Below are 13,278 nucleotides of genomic sequence, written 5' to 3' on the forward strand. Positions count from 1 at the left end.
TCCCCATAGCATTCCCGACTCTCCTGACAAGGTGGTTGATACTGCTAAAATGGATATCCCCAGTCCCACCTACCTTTACAAACTGGGTTAGGGGTGCTTTATTTTCTTAAGTTAGATATAATAAGGCTGACTTTGGTTGGTAAGGCTGTCTCATTTGATGTGTCCTGGAATCTCTTCCTGTCTTATGTCAATAGCACAAGATGTTTGATCTCTGTGCGTTAAGTGCTGCATGAGTTGAGTCTGTGAGTGGGCTTTCTTTTTTAAAATGTATTATTACAGATTTATTTTTAATTGGAGTGTACGTATACATGGCACTTATGATCTGCCAATTTAGATGTTAGTTTATTTATTTATAATTTTTTGGTACCTATTTCTTTATTTATTCTTAGTTTTATTTGTTATATGTCCCCATTTCTCGGGTCTAGGTGCCGGTGGCGGGTGGGGTTGGTATCTGTCCTGTGATATGTTGCAATTTACATCCGCAATTAATATCTTTTGGAATAGTATTGTGTATCTGTTTGTTTTATAACTAGTGTAAAATCCAATAAACAGATTGTTCTTAACAGTTTTACAGGCCCTTTGCCACCAGAACGGCCCTGGCAGTCAAAGCTTCCCCAGTGCAGCAACAGGAGAAACTATAAAAAGGCTTAGTTCAATGAATAAATTATATCTTCTGAATAATGACCATATTATGAACTTGTTCACGACTTGCAGCTGGTGAAGTGCGCAGGGAATCGGAGGGAGTAATTAGTTACAATCCTAATCATCTTCCTCTTAATTGTTTAAATGTAATTACTTAAAAAGCCTCCATAGGGAAAAGTAAGTTTAAAAAAAGACCACCCTCAACACAGGTACATTTCTTTTTTATTTCAAAGAATACTATGTTTGCTCTGTTAAAAAAGCAGTCTTAAAATCCTGGACAAAAGGAACTTTTCCTGGAATATTTTAAATATACAGAATTATACATAGCGGATTCTGAGACTGAAGTTAGTCGCCAAAGTTGTGTCTGTCATTCTTTGATTTCTACAGAAAAAACAAGGCATCCAGTGGTAAATAAATGTTTACAAAGCTAAGGTGCAATCGCAATGCAACCAACAAAACCAGGTATTTTACATCTAATATACATTGCCTTTAATATGAGGCCATAAATAAAATAGACAGTTCTGGCTAGAATTATAACTATGGAGCTACTGCAACATAACTGTAGATTCTATGAAAGCTGCTCCTTGATTTTCACCCCCAAACAAAACAAAACAAGAGAAGATTTGAAACCTGATACCTTCCTTTCCTTTCTTCTTATTAACAGTGACTAATTGTTTCATCATATCTGGAAAAAAAAGGTAAAATTAGAAGCAAAACTAAGAATAATTACAAATTCTCCAGCCATGAAAATTATACATGTATAACGTCTCAATATATATATAAATCAAAGTACAGGCAAGGCCATAGACAATTTTGAAATTGAAGTATATAGACATGATAAACCTCAGTATCGTGCATTTGCATAAAACATGGACTTCTAACAGGTTTCCGAAATATGGAAGACACCCCACAGATAAAGATGAGAAGCTGCAGGGTACAGATGTTATAATTATGAACAGATGCAGCATTTCACCAGATTAAAAAACACACAAAGAGATCTAACTATTTCTCAGTTCACCCTAAAATCTGATCCTTGTGAAAATCTGTGTAATTTTACAAAGATGAATTATAGGCAAGCCCTCAAACACATACAAACATGTAAAAACAAAACAAAAAAAACTTACAAATATGTGCGCACACACACACACACACACACACACACACACAGAAAATGTCATCTTAAATATTGCAAAAGCAACCACAGAATGCATTACAAGGCAGTGAGTATATGGAGAAGTATTGTTTTTAACCATTTACACAAATATAACTGTTAACGTTGTTTGATATTTGAAAATATAGTGTGCACCTCTCTGCAGAAAACAGATGAGCTAAAGATGAATGCTGGTGAGAAGACAGACATGGAGCTTGTGCCTTTAATATGAGCTGACTTTGCAGAAACAGACTCTCACGCCAACCAGAGTGTTTCAATCATTCAGTGCAAACTGCGCTAAAGGACAAAGGGATGATCAGAATAAACTGTACCTGCCTTCAGATGAATTCACCTACAGACTTACTAGTCATTAAAAACTATGGGGAAAAAAAAAACATTTAGGCCATGTTCACATTAATGCATAGATACATTTGAAAATGCCGTTTTGGTGTCAAATGGTTTTCAACCCACACTAGCAAGCAGCTGCAAGATGACTACGCCGGAAACGTTTCGGCCGCGTTTTTCAATAATCTGTCTTACAAGCACCTGCCACAACAGATATGCTCTCTAAGTATTGATCAATACAGCCGTCTAAACCAGCTGTGCAAAGGCTTGCGTAAAGGCTCTCCTTTTACTAGTATTTTACATGCAGAGCTGCTATTTTAGTCTATTCAATTCCGACTTGCGCATGTAATTAAATTGATTGTGTATAATGCTATATGGGCTGTACTGTGGCTAAACATATCCAGTATAGACATTGACAGAGGGATTGCTTTCGCCACATTGCCCATATGAACGAGAAATGTAGAAAAAGATTTACTCCTTATGTTTTATCATAAATGTTTACCTCAGAAGAGCACATGGTGGGTGAATTCTTTAAAGGGGGCCAATTCAGAAAAAAAGTAATGTTTGGGAGTAACATTGTAATGAACTATGAAACGTAAAAATAGGCTGCTCATTACATGGTCCTGTATTGCTGGGCAAACCCAACTCTTCTTCGTTGTTGACCTGTGACATGTGTGAAGACCAGCACCGTGTTCACTGTCAGCCAGGGAAAAGCAGTGGCGAACAGGAGACAACGCCTGGCGCCATGTTTAGCCTCACATATGGTAGCTGAGGACATGCACACAGAGGGTCCTCACTCAGATGGACAACAGACCTGCATTACATACACACCGCGGTTAATTCAACTTTTGCAGGGTGCGTTCCATTCAACACACACACACACACCGACACACACCGACACACACCGACACACACACACCGACACACACCGACACACACCGACACACACCGACACACACCGACACACACACACACACACACACACACACACACACACACACACACACACACACACGTGTGTATTCATCTCAGGTCTGCGGTCAGGATTAGTTTTACAGTAAAGGCTGCTGATAATATGCCGCCTGCTGCTGCTGCTGAGGAGCCTGGTGAGGAGGCGGAGCCACAGGATAGGACACAGGAGGCATGCTGGAGTTGTGATAGGTCGACATGTCCATGTGTGGGTAAGGAGCTCCAGGAGCTTGGTTCATGTACTGAGCGTTCATTCCACTGCTGTAAAAAGAATACAGATGTGCCAATTAATACCAATAAAGAAACTGAGTGTCTCAACATGTAAAAAGTATAGTTTTTTTTGCATGTAGTCTTGCTTTGCCAGACTCTCCTCCAAAACGCACTGGAGGAGGACTTGGCTACGCCACATAGCATTCAGGGATGGGAGGAAAACATGCTCCGGTTTAATGGCTTGGTTGGTCCAATAGAACTTTAAATGACAGGACAGCTGAAGACATGAAAAGGGAGAGAGAGGGGGGAATGACATGCAGCAAAGGGACGCAGGTCAGAGTCGAACCTGGGCCCGCTGCGTCGAGGCCACCAACTGAGTTATCTGGGCGCCGGGAACGTGTACGTTTAAAGATTCTTGTAGTCATGTGAATAAAAATAAGTAGATCCTCTCAGACCTTTTTCAGGAAGTGAGCCTTGTCATTATTTGTATTTTGAATATCTTTGCAGAGCTTTTACTCTGACAGCCTAATAAATCCTGTTTATTGAGGTTTCCTTACCTCATGTAGGAAGGCTGAGCTTGGCTGTTGGGTGGGGCTGAGACGTTGGGGGGCAGTGAGTGGAGCTGTCCGGGCTGGTCGCTGGGCAGAGTGTAGTGCTGAGCAGGTGGAACCTGGGGCATCACTGGAGGAAGGTAGGGACCACCAGCCGGACCAAGGTAGCCCTGAGCAGACCAGAGGGAGAGGAGCAGGTCAGCTTTACTAAGTGTAGAGGGATATGAACGGTGTTTACCAGTCCAATGAAATAACTTTGACTGACTTGGACACTTACTGACTTGCTGAAAGAAGTCTGTACTACTTTATCAGCTTTTTAAGGAAAATATGAAAACTAAGCTTTAATTGATTGATCTGACAACAATGCAGAGTTGCAGGTGGGCGTATGTTGTTAGCTTTGGCCAGAGCCAGGTTAGCATGACACCGGTATACATCTTCTGATCTAACTCTTGGCAAGAAAGCAAATAGGTGTATTTCCCAAACTATTCCTTAAGTGCTAAAACTGCAAATCTCTCTTTAATTAAACCATTATAATACTCTAATGCCCAGATAGTCATTCAACACTTTCAGATGCAAGTTTCTGGAACTTATAAATCCAGAGTTTCTTTCCATTTCCTCAGTAAGTTGATATCACCTGTGTCTGCCGTTGACCCAACACTAATGAAAGAGAAGTCCATCACTGAATGTTTGGTCTCCAAAACATGTCTGGCTACTGGGACTCAGATACAGAATATGAGATGCAAAAACACAAGTCGTTGTTGGTTATATAGAGTGCAGACTATTACAGTAATTAAGGTTGTGTTGCTATTAATAGTATCAGAATTTTTGTCTCTTTAACTTTACGTGATTATGCAAAACAAAATCTTTGTCCCTGCAGGTGCAACGACAACCTCGTAAAGAATTTTGCAGTACAGCGAAAATGAAGGGGAAAATAAAATAAATAGAGCAGCACTCTGGTGTGGGCCTGCCCAGTGCAGTGGACATTTTTCTAAATCACGGGGGAGAGACAGTGACATCAATCATTACAGAGAAAACAGCCACCGCTGAGAAAACCCTGGCAGCCTCCAATTCTCTAAGGAGGAAAAAAGCTGACTGAATGTCAAGCCATCAAGACGAGTAGAAGAAGCAAAAAATCCAACTGCTGTGCTCGCCAAATATAACACACGAGTGTAGGATGTGAAAAACAAAATATGGAGACTAAAATATAATAAAAATATAATCATGTGCCTGCTCTGAATGATTTGCCATCCCATCTAGAGATCGATAGAATGGGAGTCTACTAAATGCCGATGTTCAATTATGCAGGTCTTTCGTGGGAGGGCACATCGGGAGTTAACATTCAGTCTTTGCAAATGTACCTGGTCGAACACAGAAAACCTCTCCGGCCTGTAGCGTTCTGAACTGTGAACCAGCCTCTGACTGAACCCATCCTTAAATTATTTATGACTTACTTTTTAATTGACTTGAGTCACCAGCAATTAAACGTTTTCAATTCCAAACCACAATTAATTAATGTGCAATATTTAGTTGAATGTTTGGTATAACACTTGGTTAAAGATTTGTTATTCCTCTTTTATTATTATATTTTTTCAGTAGATAAATGCTGGAATAATGTCAGATTATTTACAGAAATGTCCTATTTTCAGTGGATTTTTCATTTATTTTGTATTACTTTATTTAACGTGATGGTAGAGGTGCAAAATGTAGATGCTGCTGTTGATCTGAGGCCGATCAGACATTTCAGTTTACAAAAAAGTAAGTTATTTTTATTGGAATTTTTTTTATTATTCTAACTTAAATGTATAGAATACAGAGCAGCTTTAATAGTTTTCAGTGTCTACTCATTACTTGTGCCTTATTCAAAACTACTCCATTTTTTATCTGCTAAACAGTGAATATTGAACTTAAACCAAACTAAAAAATTGATACCCCCCCCCAAATGTTCAGCCCTAGTCGGCACACATCACAGACAGAGAAAAGATGACTACAGTACACCGACAAAGGTAAATGATTTGATCTGAAGTTCTCCAACCATGCATTTCACTGCATTAATTTGAGAGAAATTAATAAGAAATTAAGCCCATTCATTTCTCCACCGCAATTCGCCATCATGTACATATGTGGCTTGTCATTTAAAGTGGAGACATGCTGTATAATTACAAATACACTTTGAACCATATTCCTCTTTCTAATGAAGAAGCCAACTCTTTGGAGACCTTTAAATCCAAACTCTAATACTTTCCATATGACATAAACCCCCTTTCATGTGTAGACAGTAATACATGAGGTAGCCACTGGGAATCCGGTCTAAAAGTGTATAAATATAAAGCAAGATGAGCTAGGTATTTCTGTTATTTTGTTCTTTGTCTTGTGCCTTTTTCATTTGGTTGTGTGCTGCTGTTTTGATATTGATTAATTGATCGAGTGATTGATTTAGACAGGCTTGTAGTATTTGTGTTCTATGATGCAGCGCTGCATAAATAAAATGTTCAAGTTTCAATGGTAAATACAAGATTAAATCATTGTTACAGTGATATTTTGGGCAGCACAGAACACATCTTGACGTAATTTTCCTGACCTGCATGGCTACAGCTGAGCCGGCTGGAGCATACTGCGTCTGCATCTTGGAGTAGGCCGAGTAGAATGGAGCCTCGTTCATGAGCTTGTTGTAAAGCTCCAGGGCCTCCATAACTTTCAAATTTAGCTCCGACAACTCTGAGTGTTTCCTGCAACATAGAGAGAGACACTTTTTATTTTATTTGTAGAACAGTCCAAGTACACCCTAAAGATTGTCTTTAAAAGTCTCCACAGCTGAGGCACATCATTGCCATCATCTCAAATACAGAGCTTGACCTTTAACGCATCAGTAATAATAATTCTGATAAATATAAGATGTCCAATAACACTCCACCTGTCAATCTCCTGTAGCTTTTCATCAATCATTGGGTTCATCTGTTCACATGCACCTGTTAAGATATTTACAGTTAGAACAGAAACAGAACAGAATGAGAACAGAAATGAAAAGGTTAGAAACCAACACACTGACACACACTGTGTCAACACATTGTGAGTTGACAACTGTGTGTAGGGTATAAACCAGTATTAAGGTTTATACCCTCCAGCTGGATCAGCTCTGGAGAGTCAGGAGCCGGATCTGCCGGATCCGCATTCTGCAGCAGCGCCTGTGTTCTGTCCATCTTCCCCTGCAGAAGGAAGAAAGTAGGGTTGGGTTGGCAGTTTGATTGAGCGGTGATTTGGGTTTGGGATTGTGCACAGAGGATGTGGTAGTACCTCGTCAATGAAGACGGGCTCAGGCTCAACTTTGGTTTCCAGGCTTATCTCTTCAGGACTGGTTGGCCTTTCAACAAAAGCCACTGTGGAGAAAAAGGAGAAATCGATTAGCATTTCTAAGGCTAATTTGCTCCAGTTTAAATCAAATAGCTGAGGAGTATAGACGCTGGTATGCTTTCTAAAAGGTAAAAACAAAGGCCATTGTGCTGAAGGGGCTTCCGTACAATGTTCACTTTCAGATTCAATAGAAAGACTAACCTGTCTCTGGCTCAGCATTCAAATTATTTGTGACAAAGTTAGAGGGAAAAAGCCCCACTCCTCTGTGGTTCTCTCCTTTCCACCAGTTTGGATCGCTATAAAACAAATCATGAAATATGAAAAACATCAATGCATGAGCTTTCAAGAGTGAGCCATACTGAGTGTCAGACTGAGTTTCAGACTGGTAACGACCACCCCACTGTAAAAGTGTTGGCTTAAATAAAAAATGAATTCTCAGCTTATGGTGTTCAGGTGTGTTGCTTACTTTACTTTATTGAAAGCGTTATGAAACATTACCTGTCATCCAAAACCAGAATAAGTTCTCCAGCTTTGAAGGTCAGCTCATTATCTTCAGCCGCTTCAAAGTCGTACAGCGCCCGCACCTTCCGGGCCTCCTCCCCCCCACTACCGTTGGTGTAGTTTGGGGGGTCAGAAGTCATGGCCGGGGGCCGTGTCTCCACCTGCTGCTTCTGCTCCTGCAAGGACAGCTCAATGGCTGGGAGGGATGGAGGTTTAGATGGGAAGAAGAGAAGTGGAAATGAGAACATGCTCAAATCAAATGTCCAACAAATGCTCTTTGAGCAGACAGAGGGATATATGTTTTTTTTACAATACAAACAATGGTGGCCGACGGGGGCAAACGCACTGCAACTTAATGAAACACACGCAAACAGACAAAAAACAAGAAAATTAAGAAAACATCTTCATAAATTTGACAACACATGCGCAGCATTTAGCAAACACACAACACAACCAAATACTGAAACGCGCTGCAAATACAGAAACAATGCAATCTCCGGGGATTATGTGCTTTTCTCTTTTCCATCGTTTCTGTATTTACATCTTGTTTGTGTAATTAGTTGTGTAAATTTCTCTCAGCTCTCAGAAGATTGATCAAATCTAATCAATGACGCAGGTGGAGCCACATAGATCAATAGATTATTGATAAATTAAAAACCATTAAAAACTTAATATTAAACCTTAAACATACAGTACAGCAGAAGATATGCATGTGTTGAAGAAAATTATGCTTAGAACAGATGAGGTGCACTAATGATAATGGTGTGTGCAGAGCTGTAGAGGTGTGTGATGGTGCTCACTTTACCTTTGGCCAGGTTGTCATCATCCGATACTTTGCTCACAGCAGGTGTGCTGACCTTAGTGGTGGACCCCTGTGGACAATACATAAAGATTAGGTCAAGTCTGTGTGTGCCTATACAGACTATTAGTGTAGCAATGGAACTAGAAGTAGCACAAGACCAGGGCCCTCATTTATGAAACTTTCATACGACCTAAAACAGGCGTAGGACGGGCGTAAACAGATTCCTACGCAAAGTAAGGCATTTGTCAATTTGAACATGAGCGTAGGCTTTGGTTTCTACGTTAGGTTGATTAAAGAGGGCCTAGATGAGGACAAACGGATTTCCAGTGACTGTAATGCCCCCAGCAGTTAGTTTGGTACTACATGTTGGTCAGAGCCGTGGCTTTAGCCTTGCTACAGAAACACAGCAGCCATTATAAAAATCAGACTATGACCACAGATGATACATTTGTAGGTTTGTTGCTTTACGACAGCCTTAGAGCAAAGTCAACTCCCCCCCCCCCCCCCCCCCCCCCCCCCCCCCCACGGTTGTGACAAAACAAAACAAATCACACTGATGTCATGTGAAGGATAGTGCCGAAGCCACAAGGCAGCTTGGTCCACATTGATCATGAGGACAGTCTTGATCCATACACATGCATAGCCACACAAATATGTGAAAAGGAAATTCCACTGTAATAACTTGTCATAAAAACACAAACAGACAAGCTCCATCCAATCCAGACCTTCCCACTTGCAACACCCTGGTCTGCAACAGAAGTGATTGCGCCATTCAGTAACAAAACTAATGTCTTCATAATATATGAATGAAGACACTAAGTACAACTCTTTTGAACCATGCAACCGGGACATGGACCGTTTTTTCCATTAAACCAACAAAAGTGGATTTGGACACGCCCTACGCACACCAGCACCATGAGTGACCATGATCGTTAAAGGGGCTCTAAGCGATATCACGCGTGTTTTAGACTACAACATTTGTTGTCGCATACAGCAAATATGTGTGAAACAACATTTCCTCACTATCTGCCTGTTCCCTGAACTCACTGTAAAAAAAGAAATGAAAAGCGGTCTCTGTAGACAGCCCAGGGTCTACAAACGGCAACAAAAACAAACTGTGCACCACGATGCATACACAAACAGTGTTCCAGTCAATAACCGGCAAGAAAGAGTTGGGGACAGTTTTGTAAATTGTCAGTGGATGTTTTTTTAAATAATATGATGATTTCAGAGTTGATCTTGTGTCACCAGTGGGTTTACTTACTTTAGGCTATCTAATGTACAAACAAGATGGAAGAAATTTGGGTAAAAGAACATGGAATAGTCAGAATAGATTTTGAACCTTTCATTGTATTTTTCCTTCTAGTAAAGCAATGTGACTAAATTATGGATTGTATTTAAAGAAACTGTAGGAAAAAAAGATATCACTCTGATGAAGGCAAGACAGCATTTAATTTGCACCTTGCTTTGTGTATGCTCACAGAATCATTGCATTCAGTATGCTGCAAACATACCTGTGAGGATGTGGAGGGGAAGGTGATGCCTTCCTCTTTCAAAGTCTTGATGGTGGCACTGATCAGGCTGAGCTGTGGATCCTTCTGGAAGTCTTCTGCCCACTCCACCATTAGAGCCTTTAGCTTTTCACACACCTTAGGGTGGGCCTTTAGAGGAAATGCAAACAAAGAGCTGAGTCGCTCTCTCCTGTGTTTTTATGCACAGGAGGAGAAAAATGGCTTCCTTATAACAGGGCTTGAACACATTTAAGGACCAGATGGTTGTAAGCAGGTCTGCACAAAATGAGGTTATTTATTTTTATTTCTATTTTTTTAAATGACCATCGCAATATCAACTGGCGCAATATACACATTCTGAAAGAAAATATCAGGGGAAAACGGCACTTGAAAATGTAACTCACTCTTTATTTAGCAGCGCCTTTCATGTTCAATTCAATTTGTTCCATACAAAAAATGTTCGATGTGATTTCCTTTTATTTGTTTTGAATTCAACAAGCAATTTGCTGTATTTTAGAAGAATACTGAAAGCAGCAGAAATGCAAATCTAAGTAGACATTTACATCTGTTTATTTATCGCAAGTCATATTGTTATTGCGACATTCAACAACGTTATCGGATATTGCATATTTTCTCATATTGTGCATCCCTAGTTGTGAGGACATAGTTATGAGTCTGTGATACTTCGGTTAGCCTTCTTAAGAGGGTGAGGGAGTACATGTGTGAGAATGACACTGGTCAAGAGGATACAAAGAGATGACAGACAAATATGGGTATAAAATGGTAGTAGTGAGAAAAAAAGTTCAAATACCCTGCCCAGCACACTCCGTACTTCACTGGCAAACTCCCTTGAGCAGATTTCCAAATGGAATATTTTGCCGCAGTTTGACACACATGCACCCAGCAACTGAAAGAGAAGAAGTCACAATTGTAAAAATAAGATTTAGCAGCTGGTATACAGTATGTTGTATTAAAAGGGAAAACTTTTCTTCTACCATTTACAATACTGAAATGGTCAAATTATGTATTAATAGCAAGTGAGGCTTTTGTAATTATGAATGGTTTTAATGACAATAGGGCTTTAATTATCTGAATAAGTGAAGACGGAGCTCTAAATATAGAGCAAGCCATTAGGTCTTGATGCTTCAGACAGAGACAGAGTAACAGCGCTCATATTTCTCATCCTCCCATTATAAAATCTTCGCCTTTCCTGTATGGCTTTAACAATGGGAACATTAAATCAATTACAGCTCAACTGAAGCTAAATGCATTGGTGAAAACTCATTTCTCACACTTTAAATATGACAGAGCAGTTTTGACCCTACCTAACTCTATTGATCTTAGATCAAATACATACATGTTATTTCTTTTTAATGTAAAATTGGCAGAAGCTTTTGAACAGAAAAAATAGAGATGCTTTTACTAACGATGGCCGTAACTTGGATATGACAATGCTATACTGTTTGCTGGGGAAGAATTAATGTCATGTGCAGTTGATTTCTTGGGATTGTCTACCAAAGATGTGACCAACTTACATTGAGGGCCTGCATTGCAACATGAGGCACTTTGTGGTTGACTCTCTTCATAATGGATCTCAAGCTGTCCTTTGGTCTGAAACACAAGAGAACAGAAAATAATTGTGCTAGTACAATAATTAGGCTACTGAAGATCACAATGTCCTTTCACTAGAGATGCTCCTGTACAGGTTCTGATAACTGGGTTTTAAATTCAAAGAATCATACAAATGTCCTGTACTTAAATAAGGAGCTATCTGTACCACAGTAATTCTGAAATGCTAATGAGCTCCTATCATTCAAAAAGGAAAATTCCCTTTCCCAGCTTACCCATTGGGTGTTGTTCCAATCTTATCACAGATGTCCATAATGAGCCCCCAGTCATCTGTTGTGTTGTTTTCATTGGTTGACTTCTCTGAAAATATGGCAAACAGGGATACAGTGCATATAGTCCAGTGAGTATATATCTTCACTGACATTAAAGCTGTGCCACACGCAGTGGGCAAGACTTATGAATAGCAAGCGTTATGAATAGCAAGCGTTGAACTGCAACATATTTGACTGGACACAAGTGTATTAACTTTCATTATGGTAGAATGGTTGTCTATTTGTCAGGTGGCCAGCGACCCACTGCTGTTATATATATTGAAATCAACTCAAATGCACATTTCCAACTAATATAAACCTCTGTCACAGACATCTTGATAGTATAACCCTCAGTTAAGTGTAACAGGGCTTTATTGTCTGGCCATACAAGCTCTATGGTGTTGCAGGGGAGGGTGGTGACCACAGAAATTTGCATGGCATTTTACATAACGACTATGAGGAAAAGACATAGCTACAACACATATTGACCAACACATTATTATCAAACTGACTCAATTTAGCAAAGAGTCTTTTAATTCAATTAATTAAGACTAATTAAGAGTCAATTAATTGTTTGATCAATAAAATAAAAATTGTCCTTCACAAATACTTAAAGCCAAGACATCTCATTCGTAAATTGCCTGTTTTTTGGAACCTGTCCAAACAGTGAGCCTATTTACTCAACGATTACATTAGCTAGCTAGACAAGGAGCGGTGAAGAAGTGACTTGGACTGAGCTCAGTAGTCGCTTAATCGAAAGAAAATAAACACATAAATGGATATTTTTAATGATCTTTATTGGTTACCCTAATCCTGCAAATACAGAATAATCGATCTTTATAAACAATACGACCGGAGCTTGGATGAGGTGACGTTGAACGTCAGCCGGTCATGACTCAGACTCAAAGTTACTGACCAAACAGTCGGTTATGCTAGCAATGTAACTGATCGATAACCTTAATGGAAGTTATTGACAACCAGTTAGCTAACCTACACAGTAAAAAAATTCTCTAAATAGTGTGTTGTTGTTGTTGCTACCAAAACCTGCTATGCTAAATTAACTTACAACGCTACAGCGAACTAAAGAACGAAGCTAACGTTAGCTTCAAGTGTTGTTGGCCCTATCGTTCTCGTTAGCTCGGACACACTGAAAACACCAAAGAAACGCGCTTCGCTTACCGACATCCTGGTCAAATGGGTTTTGGGCAAACAAAGGCATGTTGACGATATAAAAAGAGCCAGACTATTTGACAAAAGAAGAGTATGCGTGATCTTCTGACTAAACCTAAACAAATATCTCTTCCTTGTCCATTAAACCCGCACCAGTTGCTCTTCCGGAAACTTGGCTGCCTTGAATAATGCCTGAACC

At 39.7% G+C, this 13,278-nt stretch overlaps 2 protein-coding genes across 2 annotated transcripts in view; both read right to left on the reverse strand.

Moving 5' to 3' along the window:
- The window catches only part of cacnb4a (calcium channel, voltage-dependent, beta 4a subunit), a 61,948-nt gene extending 52,517 nt beyond the window's left edge, over positions 1 to 9,431 (reverse strand). The window contains exons 1-2 of the mRNA XM_034885358.1: positions 9,421 to 9,431; positions 8,987 to 8,992 (exon numbers count right to left, since the gene is read on the reverse strand). The gene's annotated coding sequence lies outside the window, so the exon portion shown is untranslated. The remainder of the gene's footprint in view (positions 1 to 8,986; positions 8,993 to 9,420) is intronic.
- On the reverse strand, positions 847 to 13,278 carry stam2 (signal transducing adaptor molecule (SH3 domain and ITAM motif) 2). The gene is made up of 14 exons (XM_034885361.1): positions 13,089 to 13,278; positions 11,874 to 11,958; positions 11,565 to 11,640; positions 10,841 to 10,936; positions 10,033 to 10,179; positions 8,522 to 8,588; positions 7,714 to 7,912; positions 7,417 to 7,511; positions 7,159 to 7,241; positions 6,983 to 7,070; positions 6,779 to 6,833; positions 6,446 to 6,593; positions 3,874 to 4,037; positions 847 to 3,367 (listed from the first exon to the last, which is right to left on the reverse strand). The coding sequence occupies exons 1-14, from the start codon at positions 13,126 to 13,128 to the stop codon at positions 3,190 to 3,192; spliced, it is 1,521 nt and encodes a 506-aa protein (XP_034741252.1). The 5' UTR covers positions 13,129 to 13,278; the 3' UTR covers positions 847 to 3,189.

This window comes from Etheostoma cragini, chromosome 11, assembly GCF_013103735.1.
Source record: "Etheostoma cragini isolate CJK2018 chromosome 11, CSU_Ecrag_1.0, whole genome shotgun sequence".
NCBI lineage: Eukaryota > Metazoa > Chordata > Actinopteri > Perciformes > Percidae > Etheostoma > Etheostoma cragini.